Source organism: Mastigoproctus giganteus, chromosome 10, assembly GCF_048544385.1.
Source record: "Mastigoproctus giganteus isolate SK-2022 chromosome 10, ASM4854438v1, whole genome shotgun sequence".
In the NCBI taxonomy this organism is placed as follows: domain Eukaryota; kingdom Metazoa; phylum Arthropoda; class Arachnida; order Uropygi; family Thelyphonidae; genus Mastigoproctus; species Mastigoproctus giganteus.
The window spans coordinates 156,122,642-156,145,733 of NC_143584.1; the positions used below are offsets into that span (position 1 = coordinate 156,122,642).

The following is a 23,092-nucleotide window of genomic DNA, read 5'->3' on the forward strand; positions in this document are numbered from 1 at the left end:
GGATCATCAGACGCCTTCTACAAATGAGGGATGAAACCCTCCTTACAAGGTATGTCTCATCGCACATCTATCTAGTCATCTTTTATGGAACTAAAGTCTGTTCATCAGCAGTCCCAACAAACATAAAACCTCTACGTACTGCAGAATTCTGTTTCCTGAAATGGCTGCCTACAAACTTTACCTTCTCCCGGTCATCTAAATCACTGAATGTGGCAACCGTGCTCAAGGTTCCACGGTTGAACTCCTTATTCAGGAATAATGTTTTTCTGTTGTGCTGTTGATGGCAGCGAATCAGTTTGAGTTCCGAATTTTGGGATATGCTTATATAGCGTACCTCTCCATGAGAAATTTTATAAAAAATATATATAAAATTTATATAAGACTGGGTTTGGATCCGGGGTACTACGGTAAACGTAGAAAAAACCGGAAACCATAACGAAAAATAGACAAAAAGGTAATTATCAGTGTATTTGTGTATTTGATAGGGAGAGTTGAGCTATCAGGTATAATGACCATGGAAGAATTGAGATGTTTTTTTAGCATACAGGTTCTCTCAATTCTTCCATGGTTATTACACCTGATAGCTCAACTCCCCTACCAAATACACGTTTATTTTCCTGAGATCCTATAGTGTATTTGCTGAGGACGGTTACAGAGAATTTGGCGAGTGATGGACGGTAGTAGTGCTTTCTCCAGAATTTTGAGAAATACAGATGCTCAAGCGATGGGACTGTGTTTGCTTTGGATAGTTGATTGTTGGTGCTTAGGAAGGGGCCGGACAGAGTATGTGGTCCACTGCGGTGGAAAGTAATGATATTCAAGGCATCTGTTGTATAGGTTCTGAAGTTAATGAAGGCAAGATTCCGCAGCATAACAGTTCTTGAAGAAGCATCATGAATACCAATCTTATTATTAAGGACTTTGAGGATCCAATATTCAGCCTCCAACACATGTCTAAATGAAGGTTTACTTAATAACCAAATCGTAGCGTCTTAACAAGCAACAAATGATCAACATAAGCGGAAAAGTTTGGATTAATCCTGAAGAGGGGGAATCACAGAATGGCAGAAAACAATACTGCTGAGATAGACAATATTGTTTTCTGCCTGACGCAAACCAACTGAGCCGGAACGAGTAATCCAACTCCGTGAATTAAAAAAAGGCAACTTGACAAAATTGATTCTAGAATAAACACCGAATACAGGAATGGTCATAATATACTCATAAAATCGATAAAGTACTGCAAAAAGTTCCATTGTATAATATTTATGAAAGCAACACACAAAGGTATCTTACGTACAATTTAACCAATGTATATTGAGTAGTGCACTAAAGCATCATTTTCACACGCATTAAAATTAAAAAAGCAAACACAGCATCATTACTGTAACATCTCATATTGAGAAATCCTTAAAAACGAATCCCCTAGCATTGCACTTTCAAATAGGTAACGTTTCCGAAATGGAGAAGACTACTGTTACTTATTCTCAGTAGAGCACCGCCACCACAAATCGCATACATGCATACATACTAATCTTGCAACAACCACACTGCACATCTTAGAAGCCTTAGAACAAAGACAATAACTATCAGTTATATATCTTGACATCCATCTACACTTGATGCCATCTATATACCCAAACTCTTAGAACGCTATTTCAGTTTTCCCGGCGATGTTCTCTGGTTCCTAGAGTCTCTCCTATTCAAGAGGACCGTTGTGTTAATGATCGGAACGAAGATAACTGCTGGTCTGCCTCGAGGGGAGAAGGCTTCCTTTCCGGGATTCTCTTCATGGCAATAATGGTGCCGTTTGTGGCCAACAAGTGCAATTGGATCACATATGCTGACGATGTCAGGCTGCCTACAAGGATATCGGCACCCGACGCCACGCAGGAAACTTCAGGATATAGCTAACTACCTCAACGCATTCAACCCTCTGAAATCGTCACATATCTTTTCACTAAAGGGCATCCCAACAATGCTGGAGCCTGCGCTCAGTGGCTCCTCAGTCCCAAGTGTTCAAACCACAAAAGATCTGTGGGTCGTTTTCGACTTCAAGCTATCCTTCACCGAGCACGTTAACCTCATACATTCGAGGCTGACTTCACTATGCTGGGTTGCCAAGCAACAACTGCTCCACATCAGTGAGGCCCCGAGAGCCAAGCGATCTTTTGTGTGATATATAGAGTGCTCTTCTTCCTGCTTTCTCAAATGATTCTATACTTAAAAGGTTTCAAGTAAGAATCTAGAAAAGAAATTCACTTTTCTTTCCTTATTTATATATCTATGTAATCCATACTAACCGAATTAACTTTCTCAATCGCTTGGTCACTTGTTGTACCGCGCCTGCCTCCACATGGTGGGGCCGTAACCTGGAAGAAGAAATTTACTCTCTCAGGGCTAAAAGGAGCAGAGATGGACTTAAATAATTTTACTCGTTTAGAGCCATCAAGATCAAGGTCAGAAATGTCCAATTAAAATGACGCAAACCAACCTAAAAGATTTCGAAGAGAAGCAGTGTCCTAACTTCCCTAACTTTCTGGTGATACACTCGCTGTTTACTCAGCCTGTGGGCAAGTTATCACCATTTATGATCCAAAAATTTTTGGAATCTATTGCGGGATCACCAAAAAGGGTGAAGAGACTATAATCAGGAGACCTAGTTGACGTCATACAGCACTGTGCTCTAAGGACAGCCCTAGGAGTTTTCAGGACTTCTTCGGTCCAAAGCCTTTACGTTGAGGCACATGATCCTCCATTACATCTTCGCAGAAAAATATTGCTTTCTCAATATGCTGCTAAGATCTGAAGTCTCCCTTCCCATCCTAGTTGGGAGTACCTATATAATACCCGGTGGAATTACTTTTATGAGAGTAAGCCACATTAAAACCGACCTGCGTCGCTCAGACTTAAAGAACTTCTTCATACTTGGAATGTTGATCTAAGTGACATTTCTGAGGACACCACTCTTCCTGTAGCACCTTGGTTACGTTTTCATGCCTAGCATGATGACTACTTTCTCCGTTGGGGCAAGGATGTTTTAGCTTCTGCTATATTGGACAGTTGCATGCAGCCCATGCCAACCTCAACTGCAATTCCTGTGCAGTATACACTAACGGATGGAAAACTGACAATGCTGTAGGTGTTGCAGCAGTTTTCCCGTCATTTACCGTTACAGCCACATTACCAGCCAATTTCAGTATCTTCACTGCTGAGTTGTATGCCGTAAAGCTTGCACTTGAACAGATTGTTGAACGCTCCATTTCACCAGCACTAATCTATACTGACTCAGTGCAGTCTTTGCCGTAAGGGAGAATTTCTCGGCCTGTCATCCTACATTGAAAATTATTGACTATCAGTTACTCTCTTGCAAAGAGTTCAATCAATCAGTAACATTTTGTTGGGTACCGGGACATTCAGGAATTCCGGGAAATGAGTCTGCTGGTCTTATCGCTAAATAACCTCTTACTACATTCTCACAGCGCCTTCAGGTTCCTATACGGATTACAAGCTTGTAATTCGCAAGGCATGTTATGAAAACTGGTCACAAATCTGGCGAAGTAATACCAACAACAAACTTGACCAGATCAAACAAGAACCAGAGTTGTGGCTGTCTATATTCAGACGAAACAGACGAGAAGTGGTATTGGCAAGACTGAAAATTGGGCATACTTATATTACACACCTGTTTTTATTGGGAGAAGATCCACCACAGTGCACATTATGTCAGACAGACCCAACTTACAGGTCGCCACTTTCTTGTAGACTGTCCTCTTTACTTATCTGTCCGTTCTAGCACCTTTCGGTCATTCAGAAAATTAAACGAATTCCAAATTTTTTATCCCAATTTCTTGGAAGTCAAGCAAACATAGAACTGTTAACATACTTAAATCGTATTGGCCTATACGCAAGTATATAATTAAATTGTTAAAAGGTATATATATATAGCTAAATTAAAATAGGATATTGACAGTAGCATGGCAAACCAGTAGAGTGAAAATGAACTGAACCAAATAAAATTTGGTTCACTTCATTTCTCTATTTAATTTTTGGATTAATTTGATTATATATATATAAGAAATAAACGGTAAACTGACACAATTTGTCTTTAGTAGCCCTTGTGTCATTAAACTTATTAACAACAAACACACTAATGACCCACACCTGGTAAAAAGGTACATTGTATCAAATCTCTACCCGACAGTACTATATGCGTCAGAGATATGGGCCTCGGCTGCCGAATCCAACATTAAAAGGATATTCGCTGCCGAATTCTGGCTGTTAAAATTGGCCAACACCAAACTCCACCTTCCTCCAGTTCTCAGAGTAACACAACTTGCAGATGCCCTTCAATTGCGCAGGCTTCGATCGTACATAGGAGAAAGAAAGTTGCTATTCCCAATCAAGATGGCCACCGGAAAAATGACAGAGCCGAATTTCTGGGATCACTGCTCTTGGCGCGTTCCTCCCCCTTATCGCCGGTCTTCAGCACAGCTGCTAGCAGACCATAACCGGCTAGTGCTTACCGACAGATTCCTTCCAAAGCAAATGCTGTCCTCACTGCAAGCGATCGACGGTGACATCCAAGAAGTGATCGGGAAAAAAAAAAATGCAGAAAAGGAATCTTTGCTAAACTGAAAATTTAGAACTGTGCTGTGCCTATGCTAGTCTCGATGTATAATGTAACATGCATGTACCGTATTTCCCCATGTATAAGACGCACCTTTTTTCGAAAAATTTGGGGTCTCAAAACTGGGTGCGTCTTAAACAGTGGTTGTAGATTTTTTTTTTTTACTTGCATTTCCCGCTTTTTCGCGCTTGTTGTCGCGAAAAAATGAGCGCAAACGCTCATTGTTTCGCGCTTGTTACCGGTATATTAGGTTACGTTTTGCCACGTTCTGCCTAGAAATGACTCAGAGAAGATTTTCGTACACTGCTGAATTCAAGTTAAATGATCCAGTTTGCAGAATTGAATGGAAATTGTGCTGCTGAACGTAAGTTTGGTCCTCCTCCAACTGAGAAAACAATCCGAGACTGGCTACGGGAAGAAGAAACCCTACTGAAAACACCACGGCAGAAGAAGGCCATGAGAGGTAAGTCAGCAAAATGGCCTGATTTAGAGAGGGAATTGAAGATATGGATTGAGGAGCAAAGGGCAATTGGAATTCCTGTGGCCACAGAGATGGTTCAGCATGAAGCAAAAAGAATTGCTGATGAAAAAGAAGTTACTGATTTCAAAGGAGGACACAATTGGTGCTTCAGGTTCATGAAACGGAATGGACTAAGCATGCGTACACGCACCAGACTTGTCCAAAAGATGCCTGAAAGCTATGACCAGAAGGTCCTTGAATTTCATCGTTTTGTCATTCAATGTCGGAAGACACATCAGTTTGAGTTGGGACAGATTGCAAATATGGACGAAGTTCCCCTTCAGTTTGATGTCCCAAGTAACAGAACTGTTGATAAGAAGTAACAGAACTGTTTCACCCATGGGGTGTTAGTTCTCACCCCATGGGTGAAAACTAACTGTGAAGACAAGTGGACATGAAAAGAACCATTATACAGTTGTTCTAGCTTGTTGTGCCGACGGAACCAAGCTGCCTCCTATGCTGATTTTCAAACGCAAAATAATGCCAAAAGAAGACATTCCTCGAGGAGTGGTTGTCCACGTTCATGACAAGGGTTAGATGGATCAGGATGGGATGAAGATCTGGTTTGAGAAAGTTTGGAGCAGGAGACCAGGTAGGCTCTTATGCAAACCTGCCCCATTGGTGCTTGATCAGTTCAGGGCACACATTACAAAAAATACAAAGAAGATTGCTGCAGAGCAAAAAACAAAACTTGCCGTCATACCTGGAGGCTTTACATCCCAGCTCCAACCACTTCATGTCAGCATTAACAAACCCTTCAAAGCTGCCATGAGAGACGAATGGAACCAATGGATGAAGTCTTCTGGGGACAATTTGACACCAGCAGGAAGAGTGAAAAAACCAACTATAGGAGAAGTTTGTACCTGGGTGAAAAGATTCTGGGATAATATCAATATTGAGATCGTTGTCAAGTCATTTAAGAAGTGTGGCATTTCAAATGCCATAGATGGAACTGAGGACGAGGCAATATATGAAGACAGTGATTCGTCATCAGACACAGATTTCGGCCCCCAAAATTAAGGTGCGTCTTATACATGGGGAAATACGGTATGTGTATTATGTAATATGTATGTATTTCTCATGTGTATCTCTTATGTATGTATATGTTGTCTGTATGATATAAATATATGTATTGTAAACCCCTGGCACCACCATGCCGTGACGGGAATAATTGTATGCAGGTCATACTACAATTAACGATTCTATTCTATTGTATTGTTTGGCGAATTGCTGCTTTATAAAAGACAGTATTATTTCTTGGAGAGACAACAGTCTGATTACCTTCAGTCTGTTAGCATGGAGGATTCCTCAAAACCGGCTACGTGCTGGACCTGATCTTTCTCTTCATAGATTGAAGTGTAACAACTACTTCATTAATGCTACTTTTGGCTGGAACTTTTGCTTCGCTATTAAATTCTGACTTATGGAACCTCAATCCCCAGTACCGTCGCATTATCACATCGTTGCTGATTGCATGGAGGTGAATAATATTTTAGTTGATCTTTAAGCTGCCTAATGTTATAAAGAGATACTGGCATGTATTACCCTGTTTGTGTATTATTTGTTTTTATATACTTTTTTGGGAAATATATTAAAAAAACATTAAAAAAATTACTAAATTTCTTAGAATTCTTTTCAACTTTTTAATTTTTGACAAATAAAGAAATTAAGCGTCCATTAAATTAAGCCATAGACAAGGGGGCAACCTTTTTTGAGTGAAGAGCCATTTTTGATCTGATTAAAAAAAAAAAAAAAAAAAAAGAAGAAAAAAAAAAGAGAACTCGAAGAGCCGCACCTCAGCTCAAGCTAAGGGGAGAGGGGGAATGTTTTTTTAAGAAATGGAATAGAGTGGGAAGGTGTTTTATTAAAATATATATATTTTGAAATATTATTTATTAATACCGAAAAAAAAAAAACCGTAACAAACGTCCAATTAGGTACGAATTAATGTGACTTTTGCTGCTGAGCTTCTTGAGCTAGTCTCTCAACATCAGGCGAGTATGCCATAATTTTCATCTTTAACGGTGCTGAGAGACTCGCATTGTTCAGAGAGTTTCTTGGTTTATTTTTAATATAGTTCATGTTCGAAAATATTTGCCCGCAAAAATACGTAGAACAAAAAACTGAGAGAAGTCCAAACGCAAATATTTTCACGTTTATATGCAGTACTTGTCCGGTAAGCTATTCCACACATCGAACACAGTTAGGTGTTGCTTTTTCAACTCGTCTATCGCCGTCCATTTGTGTAGAATTGCAAGGGCAGCTTTCCAAATCCTCAATTTCAGTTTTAAGGCCTTTTAGTCTTGCACCCCGCATGTCCTTGATTTTGAAGTCCTCTAACTCCATTTTAAATTGAGCTTCATGTGGGCTAAAAGTTAAAGAGACGCAGTTACATATTCAAAGAGCCGCAGATTGCTGACCTCTGCCATAGACTATAAAAGTGAGTAAAGGCGTGCTCCTAAAAGTTATTTATTTTCATAAATAACTGAATTCAAACCTATTTCGAAGTTATAAAATGTACCGTAAAATAAGTAGATTTACTTTGTATATAAAATATTTTTAGAGGGAACGCTGCAATGTTTACTGGCTTTCCGTCCTTCTGGGTTAACCTTATCCGCTCCACTCCAGAAATCTTTGCTTCATTTTTTTTTTTTTTTTCTGTGTATCTTGTAATTCACTTTTTCGGTTTTCTTTCTGCAGTTCAACTTTTGCTGTGGTTCAGAACAAACAAGGATGTTGGTGCATAGAGGAGACCATTAATGAATTAGATGACGTAGATGCTGATTGTGACGAATGGTAAGTGGAATTAATTCTATAAATACTAAGTTTTTTTTATATTTATTTATTTTTTTTTTTTGTAGGGTTTTAGGCGCATCAGCAACCTAGGCCATATTGTGCCGTATATAATATATCTGTAAATGGCGTGTTCTATAGTCGATTTGCTCTTTTCTGGACGAAAAACCTGAGTTTTCGGGAGAAGAAAACATTCTATACTCGCCTGAGACCGATTAACTCAGCCACGTTTGTTAAAAAAGACCCATAAAAATTCTTGGCGTCATTGACGGGATTCGAACTCGGGTGTTTTTAGCTGGTGTGAGAAGACAGTGATTATACCTGCTGTGCTACCCACGAGGGTTTAAATACTAACTCTTCCCACGTGTCTTTCTTTCACAATGTTTAATGGTAATGGTCTCTAATTTTTTTTTTTCTTCTCTTGCATTTGAGCTTATGGCTGAATGTTGGATTATTCATTCAGTGAATACGTAATACAAGTTCTGCTGTATAGATGTTAAGAAACAGCATTTTAATAATTTGAAAGTCCTGTCGTAGTTAACATGTATGTAGTGGTCATTTTACTGCCGGAACCTATCAGAGCAATGTGCTAAGCAGCAAAATATCAGTAGGAATGCACGCACTCTATTTCAGCGTACTACGTAGTAACTATTCAGCATTTAGCGCAAACTGATATGTAGGAGCTCTCTCATCTTGTTGACCAGTAAAGCTAAATAGTTTAGTAGCGATACTCTCTCTTTTGGAACTTGGTAAGTCTTCACAGTGGTTGCAACCGCTATCCTTCCACACCGTGTGGAAAACTGGATTTCGATAACGTTACTCAGATAGAACTTTTATGGGCTTTATTCATAGTGGCCGTGTTAGTCTATCTCTTACTATGATTTCATGGTGATTTTTTTTGAGAAACTCTAGTTTTCCATCGAAAACGTAAACCGACCATACTATAAACGCAGTTTACAGACACTATACAGGGTGATTCGCTGCCAGTGCGACAAACTTGCAGGAGGTGTAGGGGGCACAAAGACGAATCGGAATCACATAGCATTGCAGGGTCCGAAATGCCTTCGTCATGCAGTAGAGGACGTTGAACGGGAGGTCGCGTGAACAGCGATCCCGCTGGAAGTCGGCATTTGCGAACCGCTTCCCGAGGCAGTAGGATGGACGAGTATTCAAACGTTGAACTGGCCGACATGTACCTCGAGTATGGAGCTGCGGACTGAAACGGGCGCGCCGCTCTGTGCTTGTACCAGGAACGTTTCCCGCACAGGCGTGCTCCTCATCATACGATTTTCGCACGTGTGCACAGAAGGTTACGTGAGACTGGTTGTTTCACGAGAGATGCCATGAATCGAGAGTGAACGACGAGGACGCCAGACAATGAGGAGAATGTCCTACGTCTTGCAGAAGGCAATCCGAGTACGAGTACTCGAGCGATAGGCCAACGATTGGGTATTTCCCAATCCACTGTATGGAGGATACTGTCAACAAACCAAATGAGTTCATGCCATCTGCAACTGGAATGCAGATGACATGCAGTTCACGCGACTTCCCGTTCAACGTCCTCTACCGCATGACGAAGGCATTTCGGCCCCTGCAATGCTATGTGATTCCGATTCGTCTTTGTATCCCCTACACCTCCTGTTAGTTTGTCGCACTGGTAGTGAATCACCCTGTATAAATCTACAGGAATCGTACCGCCAAGTATTTGGAGTGCGTTGTTTAAAATAGTCCTTGGAATATTATTGATCGTCAGAAGAACTGATCTTTGTGTTGAAATAAATTTGTGTTTCACTTTTACCTTTGATACTTTTTGGTACCAAACACTTGCTGCGTATGATGTAATAGGCAAAAATATGGTTTTATATTTTTAAAGGTTCAAGGTTTTCTTTGATAATCCCCACTCTTTCCTGGAGACTCTGACAACTGAGGTTGTGAAAATAAAATGGATTTTGTCCCTGAGTTTTAATACATGAGGCAGAAAACTGAGTTTATCATCTAAGGTGATGCCCAAATACTTAGTTTGGGATACATAGGGGATTTGGGTATTATTTAGTCGGATTCTGGGCGGTCTATTGTGTCTAAAATGGTTCTTAAAAGTCATAAAAAATTGGTTTTACTGGGGGATATTTTCAGTTTGTTGATTGTAGCCCATGACATCAAGTCATTCAAGATAGGCTGTATTTTCTCTTCAGTTATTCTCCTTGTGCTACCATCAGCAGCGATCACCAAGTCATCTGCATAGGCTATCTTACTGATACCATTGTGTTCCTTTGTTAACCACTGATCCAGCACAGCGTTCCAGAGGAAAGGTCCCAACACTGATCCTTGGGGGCATCCTCTTGAAATCTGAGCCCAGTACGTAAGATGTTTTGCCACCACCTTAATATGTCTGTCGCTAGCTTTCAATAGGACAAGGTGAGGTTCTTTGAGAAGCGTTTTCTTCTGTTGAATCGTTGGTTTGTTGGTGGTAGTTTTGCCCAATTCCAGTTATCTCTCTTTGGTCTTCGTTGCTGATGAAATTTACACTCGTGTTGATGTTTATATATATATATAAATTTTAATTTTGTTTATAATCGCCTTTCGAATAGAGTCAGCTGATTTTTATCCTAAATATTATGCAATGGAATTAAATTTTTGGTGTTCAATATGACAGTAGCATTTTTTTAGTTGCTGTTTTCTCCTATAAATTTTTATGTGACTCTCCTGTGGATTAGAACTAATCAAGACTGACTTCCTTTTCGAAAAGTTCAGAATATCTATCTCTGTTTAATTCTTTAAAATCAATTAGCTGCACTGCATAAGAAAAGCTGTTTTTCCATAAAAATTTATTTTCATTATTCTGAAGGTCAGCTGTCTCCGGCACCTGCTCCTAGATGTTAATGCAGGTGTGGACAACGCAAACTGTCCAGTGGACTACTCTCTAGAACGAAAGAGTTTTTGACGACCGCATAAGGAAAGTAAACTATTGCTTTTTGTTATTTAAATCGTTGCACATGTGACGGACGGCTTAGAAAGTTTGGATGGACTGCAAAGTTTAACAAATAGACATCTAAAGGGAGATCTGATTGAGATGTATAAAGCTTTGAAGGGGTTGACTAAAATTAATGGGGAGAATCTGTTCTCCCTCTTAGGTTGAGACTTGACTTGGCGCATTATAGCCTTAGACGCTGATGCGCCATAAAATCTTTAAACAACCAACCAACCAATCTTAGGTGAGACAAAAACCAGCGGGCGTAGATATAACATCTCAGGAATAACTGAAGACTGAATCTCATGAAATTCATCAGCAGCGAGTTGTCGAATACTGGAATTAGTTGCCTCCCAAAGTAATAGAGGCAGTGAATCTGGCTAAATTCAAAGCAGAATTGAATGGTTATCTTGTGAGAATGAAAATAGTACGTATATTCTTTTTTAAATTATTATTTTATATATTTTTATTTTTGGTTGATGCAGAAAATTTCGCTTGGTTGCATGATTTGGCTTTACTGTGATTTAGGCAACATTTGAGGTAATGTTCTGAAGTTCTGAGCGAAAACAAGGATAAATAATGAATCTACTATGTGAAAGGTGTTACGTGGATTGAATACTCAAAAATTTTAAAATTTAAACACGACTTCATTTTTCATTTTTGTTATGAAATTCCCAAAAAAGTAGAAAAATCCTAAACCATCCGCCACGCTCAGTATACTGAGTAATATTGGACTTGTGTTTACGTTTGGGATACAAATTCGGTTATTCATTGCCAGAAAAATAATTAGAAGATGACCATTCTCTTTGAAGTTTTCCCTTGGCAAACCTGGAAAAGACCAGCCCCCGTATAAATTTTAAATGCCCAGTTGTCTTTGTAAAAATCAAGACAATTTGGGCTTTTGAAAAGACCTTCACTTAAGAAGACTGATTGTTATGTAGTATTGCTTCCTTGCTGTTTTGTAATGAGCTACATTTGAAGATTCCATCAGAATCTTCAAATGTAGCTAAGCTGAAATCTCCAGATATCTTTTATTAAATGGCAGTTAAATTGAAAACTCTCTCACGACAAGACTTCCTACTTATAATTTCTTAAATTCCCTACATGGTTCTTTGTGGGATGTTTTTGGTAATAGTTTTTATGCAATATTAATACTCTCCAAGCTAAGGTATACGTTAAGTTACATAATGCTGATGTTTTCGTATTATTCGAAGTTAGGTACAACTGGAGTTAGAAAGTTTCAATGCTGACTTTTAATAAATTTTATTATTAAATAATTTTAATAATTCTTATTATTGGTAGAATAGATGAAATTTAATTTATTTCAGTAATACAAAAAGTACAAGTGGGTCTACGAGTAACTGTTGTTAAAAAGGCTAGAGACTGATGATCTAGAGATAGCACATCACGCGATATTGATTTAAATTATGTTATGCTAAGATAATGCAGTGCAATCGTAGCAATGTGTTAATATAATCCGCAAATAAATAATTTAAAAAATTTTGTGAAAATAAAATTGTCTGTGCGTCAAAGTTACCGCTCAATTTTTTTGACCACTCAAAATATGAAGGCACAGCTTTGACTAGTTCGTGGACTACTGATTGAACTTCTTAAAAAAAAATACAGAGGGAGAGAGAGAAGAAGAAGAGATTTTCATATAATAATTTATTAGATTTTGAATTCGTTCACTTGCAGATGAGTCAGTTTTAAATTTTTTTCATTTGCAGTTTATTTTATACCAGTGCGGTGTTTTCTGAACTTTATAAATTTTACAAGCATCCAGTTCTAGCTGATTGCTAGAGGACATCGCATAGCTTCGACAAAATTAGAAGCGGAATCAAGTAATGCGATCGATCCGATTCGCCGACTGATTCATATTCTTCGCCTCTATGAAGTTTAAAGTTGTAACTGTCACCAGCGTGAGACGTCATACTTAGTTTTCACTTATTTTCTCACACCGAAATTCTTTTGAAAGTAGCTTAGATTATGTACTGCTGTAGTTGTGATAGATATTTGTCTGCTTCTACCTTTGTTACTCAGCAGCCTACCAGTTCAGTATGTCACAATATGAGTAGTTCTGGGAAGGGAGAAGAAGTGTTCTTGAATTTCTTTCCGTCACTACTTGATAGCCCTACGATTACTGATTAAATGCATAACTGACAGAAACTGAGTAATCCATCACTTACGAGTACATGAAGAAATACATAGATATATTAGGAAAAATGGAAAGCTATAATGATTCTTCTTTCTGCATACCACATTATTTAATGCATTGTCATACAAATATTTTAGCTTTGAATAAAATTGTCTAAGAAAAACAATGATTTTAAAAATTGCGATTTAAAACGTTTGATGATCTTAAAAATGTTAATCGTAATAAATTTAAAATAGTACTATTACATGACTTGGTCCACTCGATTGATTTTCATATTTATTAGGCCCTCGCGGTAGCAGTTTGTAGAATCGCCGTCCTCCCCACTCCGATGGAAAAGGCCTCGGTTCATATCCCGTCGATGACTTGAGGACTTTTTATAGGCCTCTTTCATAATGTGGTTGAGTTAGTTGGCTTCGGGCGAAGGTAGCGTGTTTTTTTTTTTTTTCTGGAAACTCGGGTTTTTATTTCAGCAAACGTGCAAATCGACCATAGAACACACGCAATTTACAGACATCATATGTGATGCACAAAACTATGTTCTTGAAATCTACAATAAATTAAATTTTCTTTAGAGATTGAGAGAGAGAGAAAGAAAGAGAGATGAACTCTGCGAAAAATTTAATTGGATATCTCGGTAGTAAACGCTGCAGCCTAATAAACATTGCATCGTCTTGCAAAGTTGACAATGGTTAGAAACAGATGTCTAGGTCATATGATGATAAAGTGTTATTGTTTTTTTTTTTATTATTATCTCGATTTTTTTCTAGATTTTGTCAAGATCTCTCCTTTAACGTTCTGTATTCATTATTCTGAATCTCTGAGTTGAGTTTTCCTAACATTATTTTTTGGTCTTTTATAGGTCATTTCATTTCCGTTTGCCTTTCTTGGGGCATTCTTGTTTACCTGTTGAATTCGTTTGATCGAACATTTGCTTTTGCAGTTAAGGATATCGTAATCCCTACTGTTCAAGATAACTGTAAGACCACACTTGAATACGTTCAAGTATGGAGACCGCATCTAAAAAAAAATAATAAAATAAAATAAAAAATCCAGATTCTTTATAAAGAATTCAAATACGAGTAACGCACCAATTGAGATCGGCAAAATGGCGCCCATATGAGGAAAGACTTCGAATATGTGGGCTACAGAGCTTGGTGACTAGGCACCTTATAGCGGTTGCCTAATTGAGAGGTACTGAGGAGTATAAAGCTCTGAGAGGAAAAAGTAAAACGAATACGGGTGAAATTTTCACTCATAAATTATTCAAGAATTAGGCACGATCAGTAGAACAATGGTTTAAAGAGAATTCCGTGGTCAGTCTTTCCAGTTCATACCCTAGATGCAACAATGGTTTGAGGAGCATAACGTGGCGAGTCTGCCATTTCCAATTCACAGCTTAGATCTGAATCCAGTTGTGGCTATTTGGGATATTTTAGAACAACAATTAAGAGTCAGAACAAAACTTAGTTTGGAGGCAGAAAACTATCCACTGCCTTAATGGAGGAATGGAACACGATTCCAGTCTCCGCATACTTTAATGCTTGGAGAAAGTGTCCATCAGGAGGTTACTCAAGCCATTAAAATTTATGGGGGCTATTCGATATTAATTTTCTTTTCTAACCAAATATATTTTTCATTTAGTGTTCCATTCAAAGTTGGAGGATAGTGTGCTGTACGTGTAAAAATACGATTTTTTAATATTATTAAGTTCAAAATTTTTGAAACACATATTTAGTTACTTAATATTTTAAGGATTGCAAGCAAACGTTGCTTTCTTGCCATTCGGTATATCTAGAAAATTAGGTACTGTTGAAGACTGTTATCCACTAACTGTAATTCGTATGGAGTAAATATTAAGATATTTATTCATAAGAAGTCTGTCCTTAGGTGACAAAAAGATACGTATTCGCAGTCTGTAAGAGTAAGGAAGGAAGAAGGCTTGAAGTCTGAGTGTGTTTTTGTATTTTCACTCGTTTCGGCCATGGCTTGAATTTTGTTCGATTGTGGAATAATGCGGAATGGCATTAAAATTACAAGTACTGTATTATATATTATCCTAAAGGTAGTCTTTGTTTATATAAAGTTAAATGTTTATGCCGTAGATTTTATTTATAGAATATATCTCTTAGTGTTCTCGATCTGTAAGGTCTCTCAGAGCGAAGTCGTACTTTAGATTATTCTGTTCATTGTAGGGAGACTGTAACCATTTAGTTTTTGGCTCTAATAATAAGAGGAACGTCGTTCTTAGTGAGGAAATATAAACAGGATAATAATTGACTACCACCCTTACCCTCCCCATGCTTTGGATAGTTCCAGCTCGCCATTCGATCTCTGTTTTTCTTAACTGAGCTTGATAGACGATTCCTGCAATTCCCATGTTTGCTATAACGTTGTATCCTCGATTGTTTGGTCCCTAATTGCCATTCTTCATACCTGACGTCAAGGATCATTTTGCTTTCTTAACATGAATTAAGCTTAATTCCAAGAGTAGCCATATATTAGATTTTTGTTACGTTCTGTTTTTTACACAGTTGTTATTAAGGGACTGTTTGTTTCCGTTTATTCATTTATATAGAAAGATTAAATAGCTAATCAGCAAGATGAAATTCGGTTTTGATTTTTCAGATGGAAACATACTCTGCTCTGCTAAGTATGTTTTCTTTTAGAGAGCATACATAGTATGTTCTTTAAAACAAACATTGGAATTTCTATTCTGATTCAATGATTTCCAATTTCGTCAACCGCGGTCAATTGGGAAGTTATGGTTTCGTGCTCTTCAATGACTTCACGGCGGATTCTAATTAGCTTGATAATTAGAATCCGCTAATTTTAATTAGCTGATGTGCCCACGGTATAGCTTTTGTTTCAGCTCAAATTATTTCGTTGGTGCTTCTTATTTGATTTGTTTGGCTAGCTTTCAATACTCAGCATTTCCAAGAGCAGACGTCTTTTGACGATATCTCAGCGTACTCTGAATAAGCATTCTTTCGATGGCAGTATTTTTCTGTTGGGGCATCATAAATTTGTTTGAAGTTCTTTAAAATACTAGAAACTGCTGTTGAAGTTCAGGCTGTTCTCAGGGTGCAATCCGAACAATATATGAGAGTACCCCCCCACACGTAAATAATGAAATTCAGAGGTCGACTTGAGGCGTAGCAACTGTTTCGTTAATGCAACTTTTTTTTTTTTTTTTTTTGTGCTGCAGACATCACAGGACTTTCGGTTTGAAGCGTTTTCACACTTCATACTCATCAGACCTAGTGCGAAGAAGAGACTTGCTTGAGATGGGGGGGGGGGGGGGTTAATAATACGAATATTTTTTCGATGTCGAGAAGGAGATAAAGATTGAAATCGTGCTGGTAATCGCGCATTGATTGTTCTTCAAATGGGGTAGCTTTACCTGGGCAATTTTCTGTATTTTGCAACTTCAGTCGTGCCATAATCAGTAGTGGTGGGCATAATTGAGAGATCATAATCGATTATAGCAAATATTCGATATACAGTATTTCGATTATATCGAATCATTCGATTATTAATTTCTCGAATACTAATCATTCGAGTATGCCCATCAGTAATAATCAGTACACTTTGCTGACGTTGCATACTCTCGAAATATATTCATATCCACTTATATAGGGTATCCTATTGATCTGTTGGGGTAAAGAGAACATGATTTGGGAGGCAAATTTTAAGCGAAAAGTTTTAGTTTTTTAAAAACGTTTTAGAGATAATAACGTAAATTTTGTGATGCTACTTGTTGAAAACGTTCATATTTAACATGTTCATATTCTGACAACACATTTAACACGAAGATGATTACTTTAATAATAATGAATAAAGATTTATAAAATACACTATTAATTTTTTTACTCACTGTTTTAATTTAAATGTCTTTGCATCATTCATTCTCATAGCACACAGTTTCTGCAGACGCTCCAGGAACAGTCTTGCAGTTCACACGTGAAGTTATCGTTCAGACAAGTACACGTGGTGGTTACCCCTCCAACCAAATGCAGTTTAGTATTACAGTATATAAATATATCAACATAATTCTTTTTTGTTTATTCCATTGGGTTGATTGACAGAGCATTGAATTTTCTGAGCAGAAGAGAATTTTTAATGAGCTAATAAGTGCGAGCATAAATTCAGAAAAACTAGTTTTGGATTTTGTAACTTGTATAGATTTTAATTTTTATATGGTTTAAATAAATTATAAAGTGTTTTATAAAGTATGCTTTAATTTTTTTTGTAATAACATCAAAATAAGATTTTGAGTAATTGATATACTCCGTTTTTCAGAAATTTTCAGTAACTAATAAACTCCGTTTAAAAAAAAAATTATTTTGTATCTTGAAAGATTTCAATAACATTTTTTGAGAAAAATGTTAGAACAAGAAAAAAAAAAAAATCTCTGATTGCGATAAGAGCGATTTGATTAGCAAACATAAATTCCAAGTATTATGATGATTTTTCAGCGTTTAAACCATCAGAAGGGTTTATTCTTATTTCCGTGTTATCGATATATTTTATTTTTTTGTTTTATGGTATTCGATCACATAAAATAATATAAGAACTGTTATAATATTTAAAGCATTTCAACGGGAATTGGCTTTAATTTGTTTAATATGCACACGACACGCTCATTTTAAGTGTACCTTAATTAGGGTCATCCACGATGGTGCGAAAGGTAGCATCAGCACGGTACCACCTGTCCCAGCTGGTATCATGATATAGCAATTTTATTTAATCATCCCACATAGGCATTACGACGAAAGTTACCAGAAAGATAGTCAGAATTCCCACTTTCTAGTTTAACATCAAAATGAAGCACCCCAGTCCATTTGAAAAATTCCCATTCATCCACTGTGTGCATCCATTTTTGCAAATTAGTAGTAGTAGTAGTAGTAGTAGTAGTGGCATGTGATGCAAGGAAGCAAGTACAGTATATGAGCTTATGCAGCATCAGCCAAAAAAAAAAAAAAAAAAAAAAATCACACCATTCCCTCCAAATGTCTGTCCAGTTCCTCCTTAAATTTATTTAACCTATCAACTTCCACAACGACAGATGGAAGTTTGTTCCAGCAATTAACCACCCGCTGGCTAAAGGCAAATTTTCGCACATCTATTCTACATCTGGCTTTTCTTAATTTGAATTTATGCCCCCTTAGGTTCGTAATCTGAACAAGTGGAAGGATCCCATCAGAATTTAGCGTGCTCAATCCATTCAAGGCCTTATACACCTCAATCAGATCACCGCGCGAGTGCCTAGTCTCCAGCCACTGCAATTTGCAGAACTTAAGCCTCTCTTACGTCCCTACTATATGATATATAGTAGGGACGTAGTTTTCTTTGTAAAAGTCCTCATTTCCATAATTTGCACCGGCACTAGAGATCTCAGAGCAGATTGAACTTGAACATCATTTCTGAAAGGCATGAAGATACTAGTTTGAACTTAGTTTTTTTTTTTTTTTTTTTAAATTTTATTTGAATTTAGGACATACAGATGCCGGTCAAAAACATAGTCAGCTGTGTAATTTTTCAGTTAAGTAATGTATAACCCCTCTTTTATGAAAAATCGCTTCAAGGATCCTCGTTAGTGTGGATAAAAATAGGATCTCTTAAATAATTTATATTAATACTGTTTTAGACCATTTTGAAAACAGTTCAGCCTCGTAATTCGTTCAGGTTTCGTGAATGCTGTTTGTGTTTCACTTGCAGTTTTCAAGGTAGTTCCATACGTTCTCTGTAGGATTTATATCTGATGACTTGGTCGCCAATTTAACTGCTCTACCATATTTTTGTGTTCCTTGTATCAATTTTACACAGTAGAGACCCTGTGAACCAGACGCTTATCATCCTGGTTGGTAGTTCAAGTAGGCGATCCAGTTCATAGTCGTTAGCACATCCTCAAAGCATCACTGATTCATTAATTCGATGCCTGGTGTCATTAGATTATACGCACAATTGGATTCTTCAGATATCAACAGTCCATTTTAATGCCTTTTAACCCATATTAGCCTGACGTTTTTAGGCACAGCTGTTAACGTTAACACTGGTCTTTTTCGTTAGACGGGAATTACAGATATCCATACTATGAGTTCTCTTCGCAGTGTTCTGCTATTGACCTCCTTGGTTTACTGTTTACGGTAGTTTTGTTTTGTTTTAAATAATTTTTCGTTTACTGCACGCAATATTAGTCGCTGATCACAATCACTTAGCAGGACTTTCTACCACAATTTGCTGCTGTTTTCTGGCTGATTTCGACTCACACCATTACTTAAAAACAATTATTGCTGTTCTTTGTTTTCACAAAATCAGCAAGTTAAGCTACTTCTTTGATGTCCTTGAGACCTGCCAAATGTTATCACTTCTCTCTGCCACTCGCTAACATCTTTCTTGCGCTTAATTTGCCGTTGTGGAAACCCTTGCTTCTTCAGTTACAGCTGGCATGCCTGTAAATGAAGAAAATGGATTTACTTTATACTCGATTTCAGTGCTCTAATTAAAATACCAGAGAAGATACACGTGTTGTGTTTAATTTGTTATATGCCCTAAATACCGGCTCCTCCGTAGCCAGGTGGGAAGGAGCAGCAGTGCGTAGCACACGCTTCTTGATTAGATCGGGGTTTGAGCCCGTCACCACCAAATACGGAGGATGCGGAAAGGTCAAGGGAATGACCACCGCATATTCCCGGAGCAATATGGCCTTAGTTGCTAATGCTCCTAAAAACCAAATAACAAACAAACAAACAGCCCTAAATTCCACCTAGTGACTAATTTTTTGTCCGGTGTCTGTATATGTTTATGAGAACCAGCTGCTGTTATTTAGCAAAATTGATTGTGCAGTGGCGAGTTGAGATTTTTGAAATGCTTTAGAGGATTCATTTTCACAAGTTACTAGAACATGAACATTTTTTTATTCTAATTTTGCATGTGGGAATGGTTGATTGAAATCGTCTCATGTGTGTGGCGGTGCCTTGGGGTCCCACGACTGAAAGGGGACCCACTGCACTCCCCGAAACAGAAAAAAAAAAAAAAAATCTAATCGAGTAAAAATGTAAGGTTTTTTAAAGTTTTAAGTGTATGATAAAATTTAGTGTCTACGAACAATATTTTTTTTCATACGAAACATGTTTATTTTTAACTAGCTGCACAGAACAAGTGAAACGGTAGTGAATAGAGGTAAATCGTATTAGCATAGCTGCTGCTTCCAGGACAGTTTTTAAGGATTTGTGACTGTGGGGAACAAAGTTAAATAGAGGCCCATTTATTGGGGGTCATTATCATTGAGTATAGTATTACTACAATATACTCAATAATAATGACCTGTTTTTCATATAATAGCACCTATTTTCAGGGGGGCCCCAAACTAAACTTTGCATTGGAGCCCACTATTTCTAGTTACATTACTGGTGCGTGGGTCCATTGTGTCATTCCTGCCAAAGGCACGCACATGCGACACTGTTCTTAAATTCGGTGCGCCTAGGCTCCCAAGATCTGTGATATTCATATAATAATGCTTCTAACGTTGCATATAGAATATATTTACGATAAATTTAGGGGAGAAATGGTTGATTAACTCTATGAAACGGTAAGATATGTTATAAGCACATGCGATTATATTTAGAGATATTAAGAAACTATTTTTAATTTGGTTAAACAGCATTCTTACAGTTTGATTAACTGGGAATTGATTTACATTAACAAGAATCTAGAAAGGTGCTAGCACCGTCAAAAAAAAAAAAAAAAAAAGGAAAGCTTGTAGCTAAATCTAGTTCGTAAAAAGTTCAGTAAAGTTAATTAGCCACTTCATGTTGGTACACTTCCCTGGGGTAATTGGAGTCCATGGCCAAATTAATTGTACCTGTTCACTTCTGATGAAGTTCTTTTTCCCAGACTGTTTGTTTTTCTTTTCTTTCTTCCTTTTTTTTTTTTTTTCCTTCCCCTGTTATAATAGTTTCGTTTTCGTATGGTAAAATGTTACCATAGGTCTATGGAGTGGTTGCATTTTCAGTTGGTCATTGTATTTCTTATGCATCAAATTCTATTTTACGTGGATAGAAATCTCTGGGACAGTAACGTCGGATTGCGGTTGGCTAAATGTCGAAAATATTTCTCTGCAGTGTTTTTTTTTTTTTTTTTTTGTTTAGCGCTGTCATGGTTAATGGAAGGTGTAAATTCAATTCAGTAAAACTATGGGACTTGTAGTTTTTTTGGGGGACTTGACAAATTCTGAGGTGAAGGGGTGGTGATTCCTTTCTTGAGGTGACTTATTTCTTGCTGTAATGTCAAAAAAAAAAAAAAAAAACCCTATTGCTGTAGTTTTGTACTCTACTCCTCCCCCCCCCCCCAGGTTTTCCCTTCGCTGGAATATTCCAGTTGTCTAGTAGGAGTCCTGTTATAGCATGAAAGTTAAACCCACACACACGTAGTTTATAAAAATATCACTATCAACACTTACAGAATGATTTTCTCTAACTGTCGGCATCAAAGAGAAATATATTATTGTGTATGTGCTTTTCTGTATACTATTTATTCTTTATTTAGTTTATCTGTCTTTATGCAATAAAATAATGAAAAGACATAAAACTGTAAGGTACAGAACATTTTATTTATTTATTATTATTATTTTTTGTTTTGACGCCGCACAGCAAAAAAAAAAAAAAAAAGGCTGACTTATTTCCCTATTTCATATAAAGGAAACAGTTAATTTTATCATGCGCAGAGAGTTTCGGGGTCTCCCTTATGTGAGTGAGCTATAGCTGGTGATATCAATCCTTCATGCATGTAGTGGTTTCAATATTCCACATCAAGCAAATGATGACTTCAATTTAATTGCGGCTAAGGATGAGATAATTCTGCCTTCGCACTTAGGTTTTTCAGTTTAACAGGGAAAAAAAAAAAAAAAAAAAAAACAAAGGGAAGGCTACCAACTACCAAGTGAAAATTATTTAATTACTGTAACATATTAAACTAATAGCACTCAAGTTTCATAAAATTGCATTCTTTGTCATTGGGAGAGCCGCTCAACTCAAAAGTACTACTGAAACTGTGGTTCGAGAATTTGTTCTTGAAGGATCAAAAAAAAAAAAAAAAAAGTGTAGCAGTCCTCCATTGTGTACCCAATAAAGTTTTTTTCAAAGCCTTTTATGTATCAAACTTGGTTTAATGAAGAATTTGGTAAAGCTCTTCAGCTACAAATCCCTTTTTTTCCGAAAAATTTGTTTAATGTTCATCTCTTTATCGTGCTGCTTTCGTATCTTCTCCACACATTTGCTATTAATATAAATATATTACTCCGCCGAAATTTTGAAAAAAATATTATTATTATTATGATACTAACAAATTTTACATGATTGTTATCCATGTTTTAGTTTCTGCTCATTTACCCGTATGTTCATCACCATTTTAGGTCTGGTTGTATTTTGTTACCATATATTTTGTTAGCGGAAGCTGTAATGTGTTGTAATAGGGTAATGTTGTAATGAAAAAATAAATCTAAATGAGAAGATTCCAAAAATTACTGATAATAAGGTGAAATAAAGAGGTGTGTGTTGGATCACAAGTAAGAAGTGGTGCGAATAATTTCTAACTGTTAACTTCAAAATTAGCTGCTTCGTAGTAATTTCGAAGAGTGCTGTTGTGAACGGCTTCCGAGAAGCGGAAAAGTAAGAGAATTATGAATACATGCGTTGCAATGCTTTTGTGACTGCAAAAATATGTGCTCTGAATGTATTTGAAAATCCGATTTTCAATTCTGATATAGGTTTTCCCCTAGAAAATAGGGCTGCTATCTTTGATGAAAGTAGAAAGTGGTATCACCGAGATATTTCTGCAATGAACATCGTGATCAGGGCAGTTGGATGCTTCGATCGAGAATGTTAATAAATCCACCGGGAGCTAGCTTTCTCGACGGTCTGTAGTTTTTCTAAAGAGAACGACATTCCATTAGTATATTTAATTAATTAATTTATTTATTTATTTTGTAAGACAGTCGTCTGTTGTGTCGATAATTTTATGATTTGG

At 37.1% G+C, this 23,092-nt stretch overlaps 1 protein-coding gene across 1 annotated transcript in view; it reads left to right on the forward strand.

Moving 5' to 3' along the window:
* The window catches only part of LOC150079402 (uncharacterized), a 1,085,915-nt gene that overhangs the window by 351,882 nt on the left and 710,941 nt on the right, over positions 1 to 23,092 (forward strand). Inside the window, exon 3 of the mRNA XM_090383052.1 lies at positions 7,851 to 7,946. Within this exon, the coding sequence (XP_090239178.1) occupies positions 7,851 to 7,946 (96 nt within the window). The remainder of the gene's footprint in view (positions 1 to 7,850; positions 7,947 to 23,092) is intronic.